At 48.8% G+C, this 22,414-nt stretch overlaps 1 protein-coding gene across 4 annotated transcripts in view; it reads right to left on the reverse strand.

Moving 5' to 3' along the window:
• LOC138181622 (kinesin-like protein KIF26A) overlaps positions 1-22,414 on the reverse strand; it is a 260,347-nt gene that overhangs the window by 204,641 nt on the left and 33,292 nt on the right. For all 4 annotated transcript variants that reach the window (XR_011173549.1, XM_069116612.1, XM_069116614.1 and 1 more), the window contains exon 2: positions 14,071-14,241. Coding sequence is in view for 3 of the 4 variants with exons in the window: in XM_069116612.1 (XP_068972713.1) it covers positions 14,071-14,234 (164 nt within the window). In the remaining variant the exon portion in view is untranslated. The remainder of the gene's footprint in view (positions 1-14,070; positions 14,242-22,414) is intronic.

Genomic DNA, 22,414 nt, shown 5'->3' on the forward strand with positions numbered 1-22,414 from the left:
TCCTTTTTTGTGCTTACGTAACGCTTCATAAGCAGCAAGAAGGAACGATATGATTCTGTTCTTCCTCGCGTGGAATGTTTCGGAAGATATCGGGTTCTGACCCTTTGTCCGTCTGGATCAGGGAATCTCGCTGCTAGAAAATGGTTTCCTCTTAAGGGGCGGTCGAGCCACTGACCGGGAAGACGTTAACGCTCGCCGACAACTACTTTTCTCATCGTTTTCCTGTCCGTTACCCAGGATTCTCGTTCGCGGGCCTGCAGTTCCGTGCTCGAAAGGAAAAAGGATTTCGATAGAGGTTCGAAACGATCCCAAGACGGATCTTTTGGTATTACTTCCCTCTTATTTGCCTCGAGTTTTCAGCGTATCATCGGGTTGATAAAAACATGGATATTTTAAGAGATAAGGATACGCCGTTCGTCTTCTCCAAAGATGGCCAGTTTAAGGATACTTTCGTTGAAATGGTAATATAGTTGCGAGATGAATAAAAGGAGACGCACAAAGTAGCGATAAACGTACGTGTAATAGAGAGACGGTTGTGTACGAATGTTTAGCAACCACCCTAAACGAGTAAGCGGGCGAGTATACGCACATTTCGCCCTCTCATACTCCGAGGATCCCATAAGTGCGTTGTCTTGTCGCGCAATAGCGTCTTAGGCGCGACATTTCATTACGTCGTTCGGACGAATTCACCCTCTTAGCCGGAACTACTAGCGTCCATAAAGCCGGATGACGATCGTAACAAGTCCCTGGAAACTTTTATGCAACCGAGTGGCACGCATTCGTCGATGAAACGTTTAGTACATCGCGAACAGAGTTCGTCATTACGATCCATACGAGGTATATTATAAACGACGAGATAAAGAGCAAAGATACCACTTAAGAATCGTCTGACAGCCGTTTTTGAAACGTGACGACGAGTAAATCCCACCGAGTAATGTCACACAATCGCGACGAAACAACGAGCACCGTAGATCCGGAGATCGTGATCGCGCGAATCACGGAACACGGGACAAAGCTGGCGTTCATTCGTATTCATCGACCGCTTACGAAATGCAATCGCCCACGAAAGGATACAAAGGGACGTTCTTCTCGTCATCTGTCACGAACAAATTAATTCCGTGACACGCTACCAAAGATAGCTGCTTACGTTAACTTGGAACGACCGTCCCTCAGACCAATTGCGGCCATCTTTCGTTCCTCGAAAAATAATTCTTAAAACGCTAAACAAACACGCACCTAAACAAACGGACGCTGATTGAACACAGCGATCGCGCACATGCCACACGCTACAAGCGTCCATTTAAACAATCGGATTACGCGTTTCTTCGGGTATAATTAATACCAGGCCGAGCCTCCCGGCGAGAATATGGGCGCAAGAATAGGAATATGCTTTATGAGGGAGTTTATGAAAATGTTCACCGCAGGAGGCGAGGAAACCAGAGGCAAGAGCACCGGCACTGGGACCCCGAGGGCGGCCGTTGTCGTATCCTCCTCTGTTCCTTTCTCGCAGGTGACGCAGCCACCACCGCACCCTCGGGAGCCCGCGTATGTCGCTGCCAGATATTACCGCATAATTTTAGGATATTTCACTCGGGCGTCGGATTTCGGCCGGCCGACGCGCGATCGTTACACGGCCGCGGAAGGACAAAGAAAACGACGCGACTTTCCCGGAGATTCCAAACTGCAGACCTCAAATCGTGCAAGAAACGTGCATCTGGAAGCGCGTTCGCCAATAGCTTACGACGAAACACCCTGCAGCGGGCAAGACGCTTGGAACGTCCATAAAAGAAGTATCCAGGCGTGAAGGACGTATAACGAACGTCGATTATCGAATATCGAGCGGACAAATCGAAATTGAACCGAGCGTATAGGATTCCCGCGATTCTATATCGCTGCTCCGCGGGATACCGCTTGCAGGACAATGCCGCGGAATGTGGCCGCGCGACACCTCCCTGTCGTAAATGGCACCCAGCGATGTGGATCTAAAAACGAGCGTTATTTCTCGCAGCGGCTTATACATCCATTGTACGATGACAAATCGGACATCAACCGGTCACGAGCCGTTTATCCATCAACATCAGTCCAAAGCTCGGCACCAGACATTCCGCGTGAATTGATTTGTACGCGCGTTACACGCTTGGATGTATCGGAACGAACCGACGAGACCGGACACCTTCTGAAACCTCGCCACATCCGGTCAAATTTCTGCCATGGGAGACGATCGCGAGTATCGAACGAGATTTACGACCCGAGCTTAATCGTAAACAGACCTCTAACAACCGGATGGATTTTTCTATCAGCATTTTTCTCATTTCTCGCGTCCGACTTGTCGCGACTACGGATCCCGCTTCCTGTCGTCCTTCTTCAAGATACACCGGGATTAGCCTCGGCGAGCGAGCTACGTTTTTAAAGTAAGATAAATTGTCGGGGGTCTCGTCTATACGAAACGGTATCATCGACCATCGTGTACTCACATTCGGCAGAGTCGCTTCTCAGAGAAATGCGGTGCATAGACGAGGAAAAGTATGTCGGGGGAGAAATTAACGCATCCGGTTGTTTGTGCACGACACTCTCGTCCGATCGTTCGTGCGGAAGGGAACTCGCTTCATGCTGCGCTCCTCTATCTCTGCCGCCCGTTCCAGACTTCTGTTACGCGATATACGCCAAGTACGTGGATGAGGACACGCCACGAAGCACGAGATCCTCGTACCACGAAGCTTGTGCGTCGTACACGATACCTCGCTGAACTGACACAATGCACGCGCCTGCTACATTCCCCGCTTCTCTCGTCCTTCCCTCGTCCTTTTATCCCCCCCGTTCGTCTCTCCCTCGTCGAGCATTTTCTCGCCTAAGTTGCCTTTCGTGGCTGCGAATTTCGGCCGAACTCAGCGACGATCGAACAGCTCGATCGAATCGAAGGAACTCTTTATCGGCCACGTACGCGTCGCGTTGCGGGCAACGAGAAACGTAAATTTCGAATCGGTTCTACGGATCGACGGTATTCGCGCGTCGCTTGCGCCATGCACCGCCTTTACGATAATTTACTGTTTATTTACTCGACTGTAATCTCACCGGCGATAAATATCCGGCGAGGGATCGCGAGTGTCGCGTTTTTATTGTGGCCGATCGAGGGACACCGATCGTTCGTTCCCACATGGTCGCATGGAAGGTCGAGCGCGGTCGAGAAAAGAACCAGCGGTTAACAATGTAAGGGGCGATTCGAAGACATTTCGAAACGGCGCGTTTGACGCCGATAAAATAATGAACAAACGCGCGTTTGTCATCGCGGCGACAGGTATCCGCCTGGCGATACCTGGACCCGCGTGCCGAGATAAGCATAATTTACCGAGGAGAATGCTTAAAAGAGCGAGCATTATCTTCTCGTGTAAACTATACGCAACGGAGAGTATGCCTCTCACGTGCGCGCGATTATTTCTCGCTACGCGGAAACGGTTAAAGACAATATCGTGAAAATATGGCTATTGTGTATCTGGCCGAGATTATCTAGCCAAACATCGGACTGTAGCTGGCAGATCGATACGTTATCGCGGGCCAGAATCCAATCGGCGGTATACGAGTTCCACGATGTTGCTTAAATACGAAAACGTTCGCGATTTATACCACAGAGTGAGGCATGAAAGCGGATAACGGCGTGGAAATACGAAGTAAATTTGCGCAACTCTCAATTTGCTTCGTAAAACTATATCGTATTTATTATCTAGCTAAACGACAGCTAAAGAAAACGACACGATGTTCCAGAAGCACGCACGAGAGAATCTCGGAGGAGTGGAGCACCTATCGTTAACTCGATCCGCCTCGTCGTCCCTGACAATTTCATTTGCTCCGTTATCTGTCGACCTATCGTCCGGGACATTCGTTACACGTTCGTTAAAAGATGTAACCGAGCGTTGCGACCGATAATGAACCAGACACTCTCGGATCGAAACGAATGGAAGCGGATAAGCCGGGTGCGTTGGGCTATTTGTTGCTACAACGCAACTGCGCGTCGCTCGTTAGGATACCGGGTTATCCCCCGTGTCGTTGATCCAGTTTTCACGCTCGCACGCTACCAGAAGAGAAGAACAAAACGAGAAGGAGGCAATAAATACGGCGAAAGCCGATCCAGCGAATATTTCTGCCGATCTTGTCGATACGGCGGCGTAACGAATCCCGTCCGCTCGTGGAATTTATTTCGATCGGAAAAGTCGACGCTCGACGAATAAATCATGGAATTTTACAATATGCTTCGTGTTGCTACGCGTGTCGGCGGTCGGACACACCGTTGCACCAATGATCACACCTACGTCTTATCGTTTGCGATCGAACGCCGATGCAAATCCGCTACAACGGTCGCAACGCGTCCAACAAAGAGCCGAGTCGACAGCAAACAGGAAAAAACAAATCGGTTTTCTAATTTACACGCAACGCTAAACCCAACATTTTTCCCCGCCGACGGTCCTCGAGTCCCACGGTCGAAACAATAACGGATGGTCCTCGGGTCCAACGACGTTCACCATGAACAGGATAATCCTATGATCCACGTCTGCCACCCACCTGTACACCCACCGAGTTAAGCAAACGCGGGTGAACACAGTGTCGATTATTCATAGGGGATCGTTGCACCAGGACGCGGTTAACTCGTCGATTTACTCAACACGCGTATCCCTGTGTCTCTGTACGTGATTCGTGTTCCACGGTTTGTTCGTCCGCGATGGAATACGCTCGACACTCACTCGGACACCGAGAAGGACCCACGGTTACCTCAGCCACCCACGCGTCCCGATTTTTCGTCGTTCCTCACCGCAGTCACGGGAACGTGGCGTGATAGGGATGGTAATTTACCGTCATTATAGGTAACTAAGACGGGCGACGTGCGCCAATGGCGCACAAACCGTTCTCATCGAAGGCTGAATTTCACAGCCTCGTTATCGATCGTTGAAATAAACACTCGATTTTAGTGAACGTCGGGAATCGAAAACGATGGCTCGCGTGCGTGACAAACGTTTCGTCGACGTTTCCTAAATTGCGCGCGTCCCTATGCCTCTTCTCCAGATATACAAGTACGTAATGATCGTGATGACGACGAAACAGGCAGAGAGAAACGAAGAAAAAGAAGCATCTGCTACGGTATCGCGGTAAGGAAGAAGGAACTCGTGTCGAGGTAACAATTGTTAGCATGTGGAAGTGGAGCGAACGAAGTCATTATGAAAGACACGCGGAAGGAGGAGTACAGGTGTTTTGAAGGTAGCGAGAGATTGGAGCGCCAACGTCCCGAGGGGTGATTACGTCGGAGCGGCGACGCTGAGCGCCCCTTGCCGTGTAATTAACATCGTTAAAACATGGATATTAAATAAATTATAAATAATTATGTTCGACGGCGTTAACGACCATCCTAGCCCATAGCGATGACGCTGCTTCGCTCGGCTACATTTACGTTATCGATTGCAACGTCGAACACAGAGCTTGCGTCTCGACTGCCGTCTGGACTCGGATCCTCGGCTTTAAAGTCCTGGTGAATATTTATTCCGATATATTGCGAAGCGACTCGGTCGAAGGCAACTCGCGAATAACATCTGCTAGACTTAATCGAGAGTTAACGAGCGTCGCGCTGCTTTCGATCGCCGTGAAATCGGATAAACAGCGTTCTCGATGTTTTTACGAGGTCAACCAGAAATCTGGAATTCGACGCGCGAATCGCCAAGCTCGTCGTAAAACTACCCACTACGACGTACTTCCGCGGAATTAACGTCGATAAAAAGCTACGAGCCGTTTTATAACGTTCGCTGCCGCTATAAAAAAAAAAAAATAACGTTCGCACGTATCTCGCGACGATGAACGCACTCGTAACGTAAACCGCGCGAGAGTCACACGCTGTCTCTGTATCTGTCACCTATTTTCGTGCGTGTGTTGGTGAATCTTTCGAAACGAATTATCATAATCCCCGTAGTAACGCGACACGTCGTGTCGATTCGCGGCTCGAGCCTTTGAAAAATCTGGTTTCCTCGGTTACCGATGGAAAGCTCGCGCGCCACCGTGCTCCATCATAATCGTAGGAACTTTAAAAGTCGATAATGGCTCAATAACGGGACCCAGTCGAGAGAGCGTACCGGTTTCTAATCTCTGAAAAAGATTAGGCAGCGGAGAAACAAGCCGAGATCTGTCGGATGGCAACTGCCAATCGGAATATCTCGATCGGCCATTATAATTCAAATGGGTCCATTAAATGTATTCACGCGCTATTAGAGCCGGCGCGGATTTTCTCGCCTCTCACGGCCCGTTTTCTCGCGATTGGCCTCGGCAAGGATGTCGGGCGACGAAGTGCACCATATCGATCCTCGCCTTAACGCTGTTTCCATTAGGTTAACGACCCTATCGCCTGATAAACTATTCACCATGCGAATAATTGCGATGCGATTCCGTACGTTGCTTCGGCTATCGTCTACCAGCCGTTTCAACAGTAACTACCGACCGAAGATGGAGAGTCATAAATTCGCGTTCCTGCACCACGACGATGTCGGACACCAGGCCTCCATCAACGCCTCGTCGCGATTCTCGTAATTTCTCATCGACGCTTGACGTATAGCTATCGGCGTTAACGACACGGTTCCAACGACGTTAATAAAAAGACAGACTACTCTATTACAACGGTAGCCATTAAGCGAGAAGCAATCTGTCGACGAGCTGAATAGCTCAATTGGTCGGGCCGGTTGTCCGACAAGTAGATGATTTTGATTTAGAATCTACTTTGACTCTTTGGATCGCTCCAATGTCTTCTATCTAAACTTTCAACGATCGAACATTCACTCGACTATTGATAGATACTGCCAAGCGAGATTCACCCTGAGGGACAGAGCTCTGACACGCCAACAGCTTCGTCGGAAGTCGGACGCCGAGTGGACAGAGGCTCCAGCAGCGAGCAGCACGGAGGGTTGAAACGAATGCAGCTGGTGTTACCCCGTAACCGCAGAGTGGCGCCCGCTAACGGAGACGCCTGGAAGCATCAGGCGTCCCGGCGTCCATGGTTCCCCGGATTGCCACCAGATCGAGATACGACTTCGCTTCTAATCGTGACACGGGGTATATATCGCGCGCCGATAAAACAGGATCGTCGATCCAGCTGTAAGTCTACGATCGATTCAATTATGCTAATCACGGTAAAATAAGTTGCACAACGATTACCACGTCGGAGATCTCAATACCGACAACTTGTTGCGAATAAATCTTCTTGCTTTTTCGTTGCGATCGATCCCGTTCCGTGATAACGTTGGGAAAAGTACACGACACGAGTTCTATGAGAAACCGCGCTTATGAGAATCTAAATAAATTTACAGCGCCGTCAACACTTGCTCCCGGCATCGAGAGCGATAGAAAGACGATGGAAACACGGGCAAAACGAGTTAAGCGTCATCGATATCGTTTCGTCTGCGACAAGAAGAGTATCGGGACCACCGTGAATGACACGAATCTACGCGGCGACAAGTGCATACAATGGTATCCTGACCGGATATACGGCGAGGGACGAGGAGCATGGAGAGAGACAGAAACGTTCTCTTTAACCAGCAGCCACTTCAACCAACTTAACCATCGCTGACTCGTTATAGCATAACGGTTCGACAGTCGACAAAGGTGCGAGATCGCCCCAATCGAAGCGACGTCCTCGATTATCACGCGTTCACAGCTTTATAAAGGCCCGAAAAGCGCGACAGAGGGTGTGCGATGAGTGAACCAGAGCAGAACAGGACGAAGGCGGAAAAAAGAATACAGAAGGGGTGAAATCGGCGACCCCGTCGATTCGAAGAGATTTGAGGCTCGTAACGAGGGTGCAGAGGATCAGGGGGCATCTGTCAAACAGTGTCTTTGAAAATAAAAAAAATGCAGTCTCAAAGGTTCCGAGCACGCGCGTATCGCAGTTTCCGATCCTCTATTTCCTCGTCCCTCCACCCCGTTGATTCCCTTTTAAATACTCGGGAATGGAGTGAGCGGCGATTAAAATTTGAAAATTACACGAATACTCGCAATATTTTTCACTCGCACGACCCGATAGTCGTTTAAAGGGGGAATATTTTTGTCCGGTACGACGAGGCAATTATTTGGAACCAACGAATCGATCTATCAAGTGAAATACACGCGAAACCGGCAAATATTACGCGAGTCAAATTAGTCGAGTGGAAGAGAGCAACAGTGTTGAAAATCGAAATACATGGCTTGGTTATAACACCCATCAAAGTCGAGCCGTGCGAGTGACAATCGAACGACACGCACCGACGTACGAAAAATACAAAAAGAGACGCGCGTGGAAACGGCGCGCGGAGTGGTTTACCTGCAATGCTATTTTTGCGACAGGTACGTAACCAGTGCGTAAGCGCGGCGAAAAAAAGAAAGCGGACGGGGTTCGTCAGAGGAACATTATATACGTGGCTTGGCACCCCTTTTGCCACTCGCGAACACAATGAGCGGCTTTGTTGAAAATTTCTGCGGGCTTTTGACCCCGGTTTTCCGCGTTCACCCACCCTGCCTCTCGCCATTTTCGCCCATGCATTTCGTTCCCCAATACCCTACCGATCGACTCATACGCCACTGAGTTCCCATAGGAAGATTCCCGTTCCCCATTCGACGCCGATCCCGTGAAATCCGGCTCATTAAATCGCTTGACGTATTTCGAGATGGCACGTTCGCACGCGCTTCCAGCTCCTATCAAAGGCAACGCTCTGCTCTTCTTCTACCAGCCTCACGATGCGTTTGCACGCGTCGAAAAATCAAATCCTCACCCTCTCAAAGCCCCGTTACGATAATGAATATATTAAATGTAAACAGATTAGGAACGACTTCTCGGTGAAATTCTTTCGCGCCCCACGATCCCTTCTCGTCTCCCGAGCGTTAGATCGTCCGTTAGAGGCGAGAAACGAGTAGCTGGACAATCGATAACGACGAGATAAATTATTCAAAAAGTATCGTTACGACCAGCTGATATTATTTATAAAACAGAGACAGGCCGTGGTAGTCGCTTTATCGCCGCTAATGAGCCCGTAAGCCCTCGAGGAGACAAGTAGATCGTTGATGCAATTATGGTATCGGGTCTTGTGAAAAACAAATCTCGTTAAAAGTAAGCAGGGAAAGAGGAGTCTATTAGGAGCGAGTGCAAGATACAGGTATCGTCCAAGAGAACACCGAACAGATAAACGCAATGACCATGGGGGTCGAACTCATATACAAGCGAACAAAGATCAGATACAAACAAAGAGACTCTTTCCACATTAACCTTACGTAACGAGCAAAGCTCACGACCGAATGCGTTCGCGAGTTAGATCGATACTGCCACATAGATATAGCATCGTTTTGATTCCAGTTGTGTCCATGGTGGTTGCTTTCGCTGCTCGGCGCGCTTTTCTCTTTATACGTTTTCGCTTTCTCGGCTTACGTCCAGGCAGCGCAGCGTCCGAACGAACGCACTCGAAAAAATGAATACGCGCGTGCTGTGGATTCTCGGACAGTACGAACGAAGCTTTGATCCTTTGACGGACGAGAAGAACGCTTTGCGGACTCGACGGCAAAAAGGCGAGTTTAGGTTCCATCCCACTTGTCACAGTAAATAGTAATAAATGTTGCCTCCGTATCGCTTCATTGACGAACCGGCCGACGAACTTTTTCCAACCGAGGCGTTCTCCTCGAGCGAAACAGTCGACCCCCGAACGCGCACTGTCTGCGAATCAAAAGCCGTATCGAAACGCTTTCCATCAGGTTGCCAGTTTCCCCCGATATGAATCGGACTTCCAACTATCCTCTTCGAAGCGTCTGTTCGTCTTTGACAAGTTAATGCGAAATCGATGTTATCGAAATTCAGTAATTAAATCTTCTCGCTATCTACGTGAAGTCGCGAATTACCTCGAAATGACATGACATTTTTGTAATAATTGGTTCTATAACGAGATAGATTTGCGCAGTTAAAACGTCCCTTTTGCGCCATCCGCACCTCTATACCCGCTCCTATGTACGACGAGTCGTAACAGAGTGTCTCATCGACACCGACGAAGCACGGACGGAATTTAACGATTCGCGTCGACGATTCTTCGTTCAGTGAAACGCAGGCGAATACCTGGCACTCGCCAAGCCGAGACTGGGCTTCTATCGCTCATTGGAACTATGCTAAATACCATCTAACGAATACATACGGGTAGCTCTCTTTGATACAAAGCTCCTCTGCTTTATATAAAGCGGCGGCGAACTATTTGCCCTGTGGTCCACAGAATTTCAGCCTATGATGAAAGATCTAATGAACCTTTGCGTGTTTCGCACAGCGTACACGCTGTTCGGCCAGGGGATCGGTTGCTGCGTCCATGGTCCGTCGCTAATTAATTAACATTCTCTCGGAAAAATTCGCACGGTTGCGTACATTTTGGATAATTGGCTCATTTTCGCGAATATCGCGCTTCAAACTTTTCCACGTTGCTCGTTCGATCCACGTTCTGCGGTGAAAATGCAAAACCGTATGCTTTCAACCGGCCATACGGTCGTTCTCATCGTACTAGTACCCGATCAGAATTCGTAAAAAAAAAGGTAAAAAAAAAGGAAAACGAAGAAAGCCAGAGAGAGATAAGGGAAAAAGGCTCGTCGAGCGTTGCCATCTCCAACGAGCACATGGAACGCGTCTTCTCGCAGACAGACGCGTGAGACTCGCAACCGCGGGAATTCGGTAACCGATCGCCGAGAGAGGTAATTAGTCCGAACCAATGAAATTAAAACGATTCTACTCCGGCGCGTTTGCGAGTTTTTTATCCATCGGATAACTACGCCCGCTACTACAGCCCAGTCCATCCAGGTAGACCGACCGTCGATGTACTTGTGCGGTAAATGGCACATAAAACGAGTCTGGTGCACGTCACCAGACGCGTGGATGCCTCCTCTTTTCTGACTCTCGTCTCTTTCGTCAACTTGTTCCTTTTACAATGGTAAAGAGATGCTGTGACGGGGGACACGTTCCGACAGCCGAGCAGATTCGAATCTCTAATTAATAGAATGCAGATTTATCCGTGTATTAAAGTCGTGCGAGATACGTACCGAAATCACATAGATGCGCCTGTAAGCCGCTTACGACCACTTGTACAACGACGGAAACCACTTTTCGAGATAAGTTGTAGATCTCTAATCTCTTGGTCTTTCTCTTTCCGGCCTCCCATCCGTACCATTCCGTGCCCCTCTCCCATAGCGTCTTTCTCTCGTTAAACCACCAGCCCCGGATTAGGACCCTCTGCCGTTCGTCGAATATTCGTACAAGGATCACGCCGGGTTTCGAGTTGTTACCAACTTTTTGCGAATCTACTGCTGCTAAATTCGCAGAAGGAAATAATACCGCGCGTTAATTAACGGACGGCGCTGTTTAATCGACGTGGCGACTCTCGTTTTCATGTCAGAGGCATAATTAGTGGAAGGGAGGGAAATATATTTACACGTTGGCATTCGACAAGTACGTGGCGATACTTCTCGCGTTTTAATAACGGATTAATATATGTATCAGCGAGGACACAAAGGTGCCGTCGGCGTTAGTTGGCCAGAGGGAGAGAGGAGAGTAAACTGGCGGAAATGCGAAGAGGGGATTTGATTTGCAACCCGTGGAAAGAATCCCTAGCCGTTACGTAATTAATTTCGCGGTGCTGCGAGACTCGTTAAAAATTTGAACTGCCAGCCAATCATCGCCAACGGCGCGATACGAAAACACGGAATTTACCGAATTTGATTTTCTACCCTACGTTTCTTTCGTATCGTTTTACTCAAATTAATCGTATGCGAACCACAATCGTTCGAACGTGTTTCCGTGTAAATTCCGAGCGCGATCGGAAACTGCGCGACACGCGACAACTTCGTTAGAATGGCACGCGTACCTATCTTTCGCGAATTTGTTTTACGATTCGCGAGATGAAGATCGAACGACGAAACCAATTCCAGCGATACGAAAGGACACGATACTTAAACGAGCGAAAAGACGCGGAATGGAGCCCACAAGAGGATATCTCGGATGCATATGCGCCGAAAACGCGCATCTCGTCACAGGATATGGGACGTCTGGGAAATGAATTCGCTACTTGGTCGTTGAATATGGTACTCCGTTAAGACTTCTACGTGGCTGGAATGCGTCAGGGAACAGAAGTGCACAGTGAGTGGCTCGCAACGTGCGCTATACATTTTATGACTCTATCGGAAGCACGATGTCAGGCCGCCACCGCGTCGCGGAATAACTAGTCTGACTGGACGCAGCCAGTTTTCTCATCCCACTGCCATGTTCTTCGATACCTGAACAGGAATAACGTTCCCCTTAATAATCCGCATTAGTTAACAAGCTACTAAAAGCAGCACAATTAAAACAACGAACGCAGCCCGCTCGAGTATCCTCGGTGCAATCGGACTTGCTAATCTTCTAAAGGCAGAAATAACGATCGAATGGAGAACGAACGATAGTCGTTTATGTACGGTAGAGTTAATACGATGGTGCAAGGAGGAGGCGGTAAAGAACCCCGCAAATCCGTGTACCGAGCGAATTCAACGTGTGGTCGAAGTAGATTGGTCGAAGAGATCGGTAAAGTGGCCGGTGGTCTCGTGTTTCCTGAACTTTAATCAGACGGACCAAACTCTCTGTGTTTCGCTGCTACGTCGTACTTAATGGAGCCTGCCTATCCTGGCCCTAGTCGATGCCCGATATAGCCGGAAATCCGCGCAAAATCCCCCTAAACCGCAAGATAAAGTTGTATGCTCTATCGGGAGGGACGATGAACAACCACGTCACTTTGCGAGCCACGACCCGAAGCATCCCTATACCTTCGATTTCGATTCATTCGCGGTCTAAGAATGCTTCGCGGACCCTTCCATTTCTACTACCGATTCGTTACCAGTTATTCCTTTCCTATAGAAGAGATCCGAATCTCGAAGGTTCTAAGGTGGGGAAATTGTAAAACCGTGATCTAACGCTTCCACAATCGTACGCCTAATGTAATTGAACCAGACACGCAGTTACCAGCTATAGCCCAGGTTTCTAGAAACTACACGAAATACTATATATTGCCGAGAACATCTTGAAATTGGCGGAGAGTACGCCGAATGACCGGTACCTCGGTAAACTTTGATCAGTCGGGACCGAACTCTGCGCGCGTCTAATCCCACTAACTTAATGGCATCGTCTCTCTCTCTCTGTCTCTTTCCTGGTATTCCACGCGAATACCAACTCAAGCCCGAATGTCGTATCGTCAACTAGAAGTACATGTTGCGTCGGAAACTGATACGAGCCTCGCGGATCGCCAACAACCGTTCTATTCATCGTCAGAGTTCAGATATTTGGGATGAGTTATTACGAGCAAGTCGCAGGGCAGACCTATCATTCTACGGAATGCTCGTATCGCGTGAATCGAGTCGCCGATTCCGAAAAAGATCGCGGTCGTTTCTTTTCGAATTTAGGACAGCGAGTTTAAAAGCGTAGCAAGATCGATCGAATTATATCGGCGTAGATACGAAACGGACGGAAATAGCGGCAAGAAGAACGATTTATTGAACGAAGATACAAGGAATTAGTAAATTATAAGCTACTGCGATAGAAAAGCCGTTAATTCTGACGACGCGGCAGCGGTCGATGATTACAGCGAGACCATTAGAAGGCAACAGTCGTGTAAGGGTCGTAGAGTGATAACCACAGAACATTGAGTGACGCGACTTTGCACGAGCCAAATCGAGAACTTGATCAAAGTGGATCGCTCTATTCTTATTTGATTCTCTATTCAATATGGATTTACGCGATTTAAAATTTTTATTGTGGGCTTTTCGTCGCAGAAACGAAGATCTTTCGATATCAATACAGGAGTTAAACGATGTACTTTCGTAATATAATTGCCGCCGAATTTTATTATATAGGGTATAATTACTCTTTAAACACCATGTACAATGCAATTTGCGAGCGTCACTTTATCGTCGACGCCCTCGTTCTCATTTTCGCCGATGGTCTGGGGTTTCAGAGCGTGGCGGGAGATATATTTTTCGATCGAACGAAACGGGAAAACGCGACACAGTCTATCGAGAACATAATTTACTTACTTTTGTTGATTATTGTTTGCGGTGGGCATGGGGGTCGGCACCCTCGGCGGCGGAACTGGTATCGCTTTTCTTCTTCCTCCACCTGTTTGATGTATGGTCGGAGTAACGCGTCCGGTCGGTGCTATCCGGCCAGCCGTTCGAGGTCTCTCTGTCCGTACTTCCATATCGTTTCTGGAAATAATACAAAATGTCGCGTTGTCAAGCCTGCAGAGATAAAACTTCAGGGATTCTTCTTTCTATTTTCTCTTTCTTTTTCGTCTCTTTTCCGTCGGCTGATTTCCACGTGTGTACCCGTCGTCCTCTATACCGTCTGTACGGTGCACGTAGAGAAAAAGAAAGGAACGATCCAGAAATTGCGACGAGGAAACGAGTCACGTAAAAGGCAGTCGACAAAAAAAACGAAATTATTACGAGACGCATTAGTAACCGGGACACAAAAGTGCCATTTTCTCTTATGCTCGCAAGGCCAGGCAGACATCACAGAGATTGCCGGTGAACTTCGAAAGAGCGATTCCGAAAGTCGCGTGCACAGCGTGCGGAGTACACAGAGGAGAGGCCCGTAGAAAGGAGACGGAAAAATCACGGGGACCGAGCGCGCGAGACAGGAACCGAATCCCTCGCTTCTCCGCGCGCTTTGTTCGTCACGTGCTTTCGCGAAATCCTATTCGACCTTTAAACGTTTTAATTATTTCCGAAACAATTTCCTCCGATATGCGGCTGCGGCCAAACAATACGCTGGTCTGCCTCGCGTGCTCGAATTTTTTTATTTTACATCGCGAGCATACGTGCAATACCGTATCGCCACTTTCATAATCGCCGCTTTATTTAAACGTATCATTAATTCTCCGTTATTCTTCCAACCCTTGTGTTCCCACCTACGCGAATCCACGGCAACAATGTGGCCTGTCCAATTATTTTTACAACTGCACAGGGTAAAAACAGCCGTGCGGGTTAAGCGAAACACGAATACCAGGCGGACGTGTGTTCCTAATTAAGCGCATGCCCTCGCTAATTTACCTCGATAAAAACGATAGAATCTAGTCTGGTGCTGGTACTCGAGCGTATCCCCGAGACGGTCGTCTGTTCGTGTGCGAATGCGTCGAACGCGTTGCATAGGACGCGCGTACGTGCACGTAGCATTTGCGTAACGGAATTTCAATTAATGATCTGCGTACGTCAGACTGCCGCGAGCCATTTCAATGAGCGCTTTCAACGTAGCCTGCCACCAAAGCGACGCCCGCGGTCTCTCCCCTTACCCCTCTCGCGTGCTGGTTTTCTCCGTTTTCCGCCATTCCCCTCCCCTCCTTACGTTCGTGTAACCTCGCCACCCTTAATTCGGTTCCAATCTTTCTTCTTTCTCTACCACACGATTGACTGCGTCGCCAGTGTTCCCGTGATTCGTGTCGTAGTCTCGACGTTTGTATCGCGTTCGAGGTCGAAGGGTAACGTTTCGCGCAGAGAAGTCGGTACTTCCGCTGTAAGAAGAGAGAAAAAAAGGGAAGTCGATCCCGAATTTTCATTCGACACACGGAAACTGGCGGGAGCAGGAACCTTCGGTTGCACGACTCGTACGAGGAAACCAATTGAAGAAAGGACGACGTTCGAAGGTACTCGCGAACCTTCTCAAGCGTGACTCGAAATCACGGAGCATCAAAAGATCCTCGAGAGGAAAAGACGAGCAAGAAAAAGGGTTAAAGTTGCGCGCTGCGCACTTCCGAAGCCCCTCGGTGCAAAAAGTCGTGAATGCGTTCGGGAAAACATAATGTATAGCGAAGAGAAGCGGCAGGCACAGCGTTGAAGATGAGTCGAAAAAGGCAACTCCTTCAGGAAGCAAGCGGCGTGACGGATGCTTGTACCCTCTCGTGGGATCCATTCTTCGAAATTCGTCGGTTCCGCAATCTGGCCGCTCTACCGGAAGAAGTGCGAGCTTCGTGAACTTCCGCGGAGCTCTTTCAACGGGATGCATATATCGTTAAGAAGGCGGAAGACACGAAAAAGACGATAGCTACTTCATTCGTTTTGCGAAGAACAATTCTAGAAGCTGATCGAAAAATGGATCAATTAAATATTAATCGTTCGAATTAGTGGCACGACGAGTAACCTGCGTGTAACAGGAGAACGAAAGGAAGCGAACTTCCTGCCACGAGCAGAATATTCCATTAACCATCGAGATGTAATTTCTTCGACACGTGCCACCACTTGGATTCTAGCGATTCGTCAATCGTCTTCCGGTCGTCACGCGGATAAATCGTATTCGAAAGCGCAACGAAAATAATTCAATTGGCACGCGCATAAATCACGCGGAAAGGAAGACGCAAACAGGTGTGTCCGTTCAGCCGGAGACCGTCGTTCCCCGCGCACCTCGACGTCGGTACAATCGCAGTATCGACTCTCTGTAGCGACAATTCAACTGTCAGGACAATCGAATCAACGAAGGCTCCGATGCGCGATACCTCCGCGACACGCTTCGATGAACTGTACCGTACGCGTACACAATGAGCTCATTAAGCCTGAATGCGATTCAATTATGCGGGCCAATCAATGTAAATTCTCATCTGGACGTCTTCGAAATGATTCTGTGTTCCGACGAAACGCTCGTGGAGTATACGCGTACGTGGTGTTAACCGTGATGAACCGCGAATCAAAGGACAAGAGATGATCCGCAAAAATGACGACGGCCGATATCGACTTTCAATGGAGACCAGTCAGTCCCAAGTCGAGATTATCGTTTTTAATCACCGACCCACCGCAACCCCTCTTGTTCTTGTTCGGCGTTCTCGACGCATCGCCTCGTTCGACGCCTCGTTTCACCCGTCTAACTCGACCGAACGACCTGTCGAAAGAGGAGAACGAGCAACAACCCCTTTCGCGTTCCCAACAACGAAACGTTTCGGCGTAAACAGAAACAGGATATCCCGCGAAAGAAGCCTCGCAGCGATCCGCGAGGCTCACCCTCCTTGATACCCATCGCGGGGGAGGACACAATCGAAGCGAGAAAAGGACACGGTTCGCGCAATCTCTCGAGCGTAGTGCAACATTGTTGTCACGGATGCTTTGCACTCTCACAAAGAATAGAGATGGAGCAGCAGAATGCTGTTGGGTACGATCATTATTTCTCGATGTATAGCGTAGCGAGTCGGGAACTCCGAGAAGACAATGCACGTAGGCAAGTTGGTTAAAATATGCAGCCCCCGGCGTGCGTGGATTCGCGCGTTTTGCGTGTCTACGTGTATCAACGAACGCCCGAGCATGTCTAGAAGGGAGTGAGCAGGGTGAGAGGAGACGGAAAGCGGAGTCGCGAGGCTCGTATGTATTCGCGAATAAACGCGAACGCGTACACGACGTCGTGTACACAGGTGGAAAGAAATAAAAATCCTGTCGCTGGTCGACACGGCGAGACGAGGGCTCGATGAGGGAGAGAAGGTCAGAGGAAAAGAAAGAGGGGCTGGAAGCGAGAAAGGGAGGCGAAAACAAACTCCTGCCACGGTAGAGCTGCGCACAATGAAGGCATCTGCTTAGCAAATTGCGAAAAATAATCACGTTTACCCAGGATTCGAGTATGCGAACAGAGGCATCTCGAAAGCTGTCGTATCCGTATAACACAATAACACCTACTCGAGAGTCGACAAATGCGTTGAGAGAGAGAGAGAGAGAGAGAGAGAGAGAGAAAGGCAGAGAGAAGTCCAAGCTACCCCTAGATACGAGGCTATAAGGGAAAACACACTTGTTGAAAATACACGGGACGCGGAAAGAAAGAGAGAAAAAATAAAACGACGTATTTGTACCAGCATACGGACGAAAACAATGTATCGCATTGCGAAGGTACGAAAGTTGGTGGTGTTGAATCGAGCCGGGCTCGCGATGCCCCAGACGCGTCCTCCCTCTTACGACGAAGCCAGGATCTCTTTCTCGCCACCTGGCTCCTCGCTCGCGAGGCGATGAATACACGCCACCTGGTCGACGATATCGCGTTTTCTTCCCAACCTCGCGACACGATCGCTCCTGAATCCATTTCCGCGGCAGTAATTATTTTTACGGTATATTAAGTCGGCGAGAAAGTTGCGCGTTATTGAAATTATGGAAATCGTGCAGCTTGTATTCATGGTTTCACGCTTCCGCTCACACAGCCTCCGCACGCACAGAGTACACCGCTCCGGGACAAATCCACCAACACGCATTACTATCTATCCTTGTAATTTCATGAAATATTTCGTGTTCAGCCGTATCCTCGTTCCAGTCTTTTACACATCCCGCCAATCCTGTTATCCTGATTCGCGTATCGAACCTTTTCATTCAAGTCTTCCAGCCTCGTCGCGTTACTCTCACACCTGGTGCGCCATGCATTCTAAAATCCATCTAGTCTATTATCTCCACTCCATCGTGTACACCGCGTCGACGAGATTTATTCGTATTTCGCCATATTTCTCGTACAATGGCCAACACACAACACCGAATCGATCGATTAATTCCGCTCAATGGAACAGTAACGAAGCGATCGGTGTCACGCGTCAAGCTGTTCGCGCCATTTGTTACGACCGCGATCGCGCGAATGATTCTCTAAGCGGAATCCAGGAAGACGTCGCACAGAGAAAAAATATTTCCTTGTCCGCGAGCTCGTTACGGAGCCATCTGAAAATTTATCGACGCTATTTACACTGCTACAACATCGAGGATCTGTCGATTCCTATTAATCATCGACGCAGCGGTACACAGCTCTGTGCAACGGTTCGACTAATACAGGAGTTTCTCATCTCGTGACGTGGTCAGCACATGTGACTAGTCCCGTTCTGTTCTCATGGCAATCGCGTATCGAAAATATCACGTGCTCGACACACTGCTGCGACTGACCCTCTCTCCGTGTTCTTCCAACGATCGCACTGTAGCGCATGACGGATCGTGATCGCCGCGAATCATGACAGAATTAGTATATCCAATGTTCGAACGGTTGCGATCCTGATAGCGGCTACGTGTAAAGTTTCCGAATTGATGGAACTCGTGGAAAATGCACGCATTTCGACGATACATTTTAGGTAAGAATAGAAAGAAATCTCGTGGAATACCAGTGATATCGAAATAACGTCCGTGCGTTTCCAACGTTTACAGTGGAATGTTGTAGCGTATAAATTTGTACAAAAAGGTCAAACGATGAACGTCGATGAAAACGTTATTTGCTCGGGCCGGAAAATTCGTGGCAATCATTTAAATTAACATGAGTTTCGGAATAATTTGACCGATGTTTTGGGAACAGGGCAAACAAGCTGCGACAATATTTGCACGCAAACGTGATTTAGTCGATGTTTGTTTAGATGTATAAACGATCTATGTATCACTTTCACGAGGATGGAGAAGGACAGGCGGACTTTATAAATCCGGGACAAATTAGTTTATCTTTGTGTCGGTGTTTAGCAGACACTAAAAAGCAGCCGGGCCACCCAGATGCGAAAGGTTGCGCTAAAAATACAGCTCGTTTCTCATCGCGACACCCTTGCGCCTCGTGCTCCTTCGTTCGCCGGTCGTTTTTAAAATCACGCCACGGTTCGAACCGCGAAACGAATTTTTCGGACTGATGTTATATAAAACTGCCCCCGCTCCGCGCCGTGGAAAAACGAGCGTTTCGACGCCCGTCCGGCCGATATTTTTTCCCAGTGAAAGACAATACCGTTGTCGATTAATTTTCAATAAATTTGCCTGCTCCGGTGCTGGCAAAACGATGAATTCTAAAATCGGTTGTCGGTGAATTTTTTACGGCGAATAGTCGGCGCACGCAGCAAACCGTCTGACGAGAGAAAGAGAGAATTCGTGTTTACCCTGCGATGCGTTTCGTTCGCATCGACGAAAGGTCCACACGCTAACGATGGAAAAAAACAAGGTAAAGAAGTAATTTACCGGCAACCAGGAAAAATTTGCCGGCGTGCGTTCGCTACTCGTGCATTTTTTAGGAGGGAATTTTTTTCGCCAACCACTCGGCTGCAGACAGTGCGCGTTAGACTATAGCAGTTCGAAACGCTCGCACAGGCAAAGCACCGGCCACGCTCGTAAAACAATAGCCAGGCTAGATTTCGACGTCGTCGAATAAACATTTTAATAAACGCCCGACCGACCAGCGGCAACCTGCAGAAAGAAAAAAGGAGAATTCTCCGGCTGAACATGCCCCAACTATCTCGATGCCCCTAATACCGTGCGCGAAAGCGGGATTTCCATCTTTTTATTCGAATCGGTACGAAGGTCGCCGCGATTAATTTCGTCCCTCGACGGCACGCGATATTTTACCCTCGTTCCAAGAAGAAAAGTCTAACTTAAAGCTCGATCGCATGCACTCGTAACGCACCGTCGTGTCGCGTTCCTCTCGTCTCGTATACGATACGACACGCACAACTGTGTTTCGTCACAGATGTTCGCACGCTGATACGTTATCCGTCCTAAACGCGGTTCCAAATCCTCTCGTTCATCGATCAAGATCTCATTCTTTTTCACTAACGTTTGTTCGAATCAAACAGCCATATTGGCTCTCGTCCGTCGGCACGAATGTCGCCAAGTATCCAATACGCGGTCATGATTGATGTTGTTTGTCGTCGGAGCAGGGGAGCACGCGGAACCGCTTGAATCACTTAATCCTCGGTATCAAGGATTCTATCTCTCGGAAAGCAAGAGACAAAAGAACGAAATCGATCGTTGAACCATACGAAGCATGGACCTATAGATTTTACAGCCATAGAACGTACGGAGGTACGATAAGTGGGACATATGGCAGGCAAATACGAGTGCAGCAAAAACAAATAGGTGTCTCTTCCCTAGCCCCTGACGATCTTTCAGTCCCCCTTTAACGACGCGGTCGCAGTACACGCGACAATGCCGGGGTTAATGAAAGACGTAGGTGCTAGTTATGGATGCCATAACTCAGCTGATGGGGCGCCGTAACACCGCCAAAATCAGCCTCTGTACTCTCAGTCACGGCCTATCCATCCCCCTATATACGTGTGTACGCGTGTATGACTTCTGACTCACAGCCTGTGGGGGTCCATCGGGGTGCGAAAAATAGAGAACGGGGGTGGCCGGGTACAAAAGCAAGGAGGCATTTCCCTGATAGACGAGCGCGAGCGAAATTGCTAATCGCATACACTGCTACGCCCGTGGGCATTCATTCGTTCAAATAATGAAAAATGGCGCACCGACCAACCCGATCGGAATACCGTTTCGTGTTCTGTCGCGTGTCGATCACGATTGTTCCGAGGCTGTCATGCGCGTTTCTCTTTGCTCGCGCGAATCGCCGTTTCGATTACCAAAAACTCGTCACCTACCGCCCTTAATCTCTCCCACCTTCGGCTCTTGCCACTCACTTTGCCTCGACCCCTTTGCAACGTGTCTTGGGGTCGCGCAATTAATCTGCATTCATGAAAAACGGACTGCCCTTGGCATTTAGAAGCCGCTCGGAATATATAGTGTGTATATACATATATATCGGTATATATCACGGGGAAGATGGGGACGACTGGCAACGACTAGCAGCGAGCATCTTAATTTAATTAATTAACGAGATGCCGGAAGTAGCCAGGTTTCTTCTTTAACTTCTTCTTTGTTATATTCGTCTCCGCGTGCCGCCCTTCAAGGAGTCTCGCTGCAATTCCTGCTAATGAAGACCCACGCGTTCTAAAGCGCAAACAATAAACAGTACCACTTAACTCAAAGCACGCAACAGACACCAGGTCGTTTTTCCTTCTTCACCACCTTCCCTCTACGGTATTCGCTCGCACCATCCTGCAAAAGGAGCTCCCCTTCCCCTCAGGCGCGCCTGTTACCGCTCGGCTAGACTACTGAATCTAGCCTGAAAACAGGATACACGCGACACGCTTCCGTCGTTTTTCCGTTTCGTCTACCTTTTATAATATTTTCCCTCTACCCTTTTCCCCTTTTTCACCCCGGCGCCCCTCGTACTGGCTAAAACACCGCGCTTTTCGTTTCGACTCGCAGTCTGTTTTGCTCGCGAGCGTTGCTGCTCGCTATGCCGTCGTCTTTGCCAGCCTAAGAATTAGCGATGCTCGCTTAACCATCTGCCACGACTATCACGAGTCGCGTTTCTTCCGGCTTGTCGGGCACGTTCTGTTTAAAAGCTCGACTTAATTAGAAAGCGCGCGTACGAGCGTGCGAGTATCTTTTTAAGTTATCTCCTCTTCCAGTGAAACGCGTTACGCGCCGTGCTCGTCGCTTTCGCGTTTGAAAACCAACCAACCGGTGAGAATGGAATCAAAAAAGCTTCGAACCGATGCCATCCAAGGAATAACGAATCGGTCACGACACAGAATATACCAATCTGCGACTATTTCTCGCTTGTCGAAAGGCCGAGGAA

The sequence above is a fragment of the Bombus flavifrons genome, chromosome 7 (genome assembly GCF_040668555.2).
Source record: "Bombus flavifrons isolate JBK064 chromosome 7, iyBomFlav1_principal, whole genome shotgun sequence".
Classification (NCBI taxonomy): Eukaryota; Metazoa; Arthropoda; class Insecta; order Hymenoptera; family Apidae; genus Bombus; species Bombus flavifrons.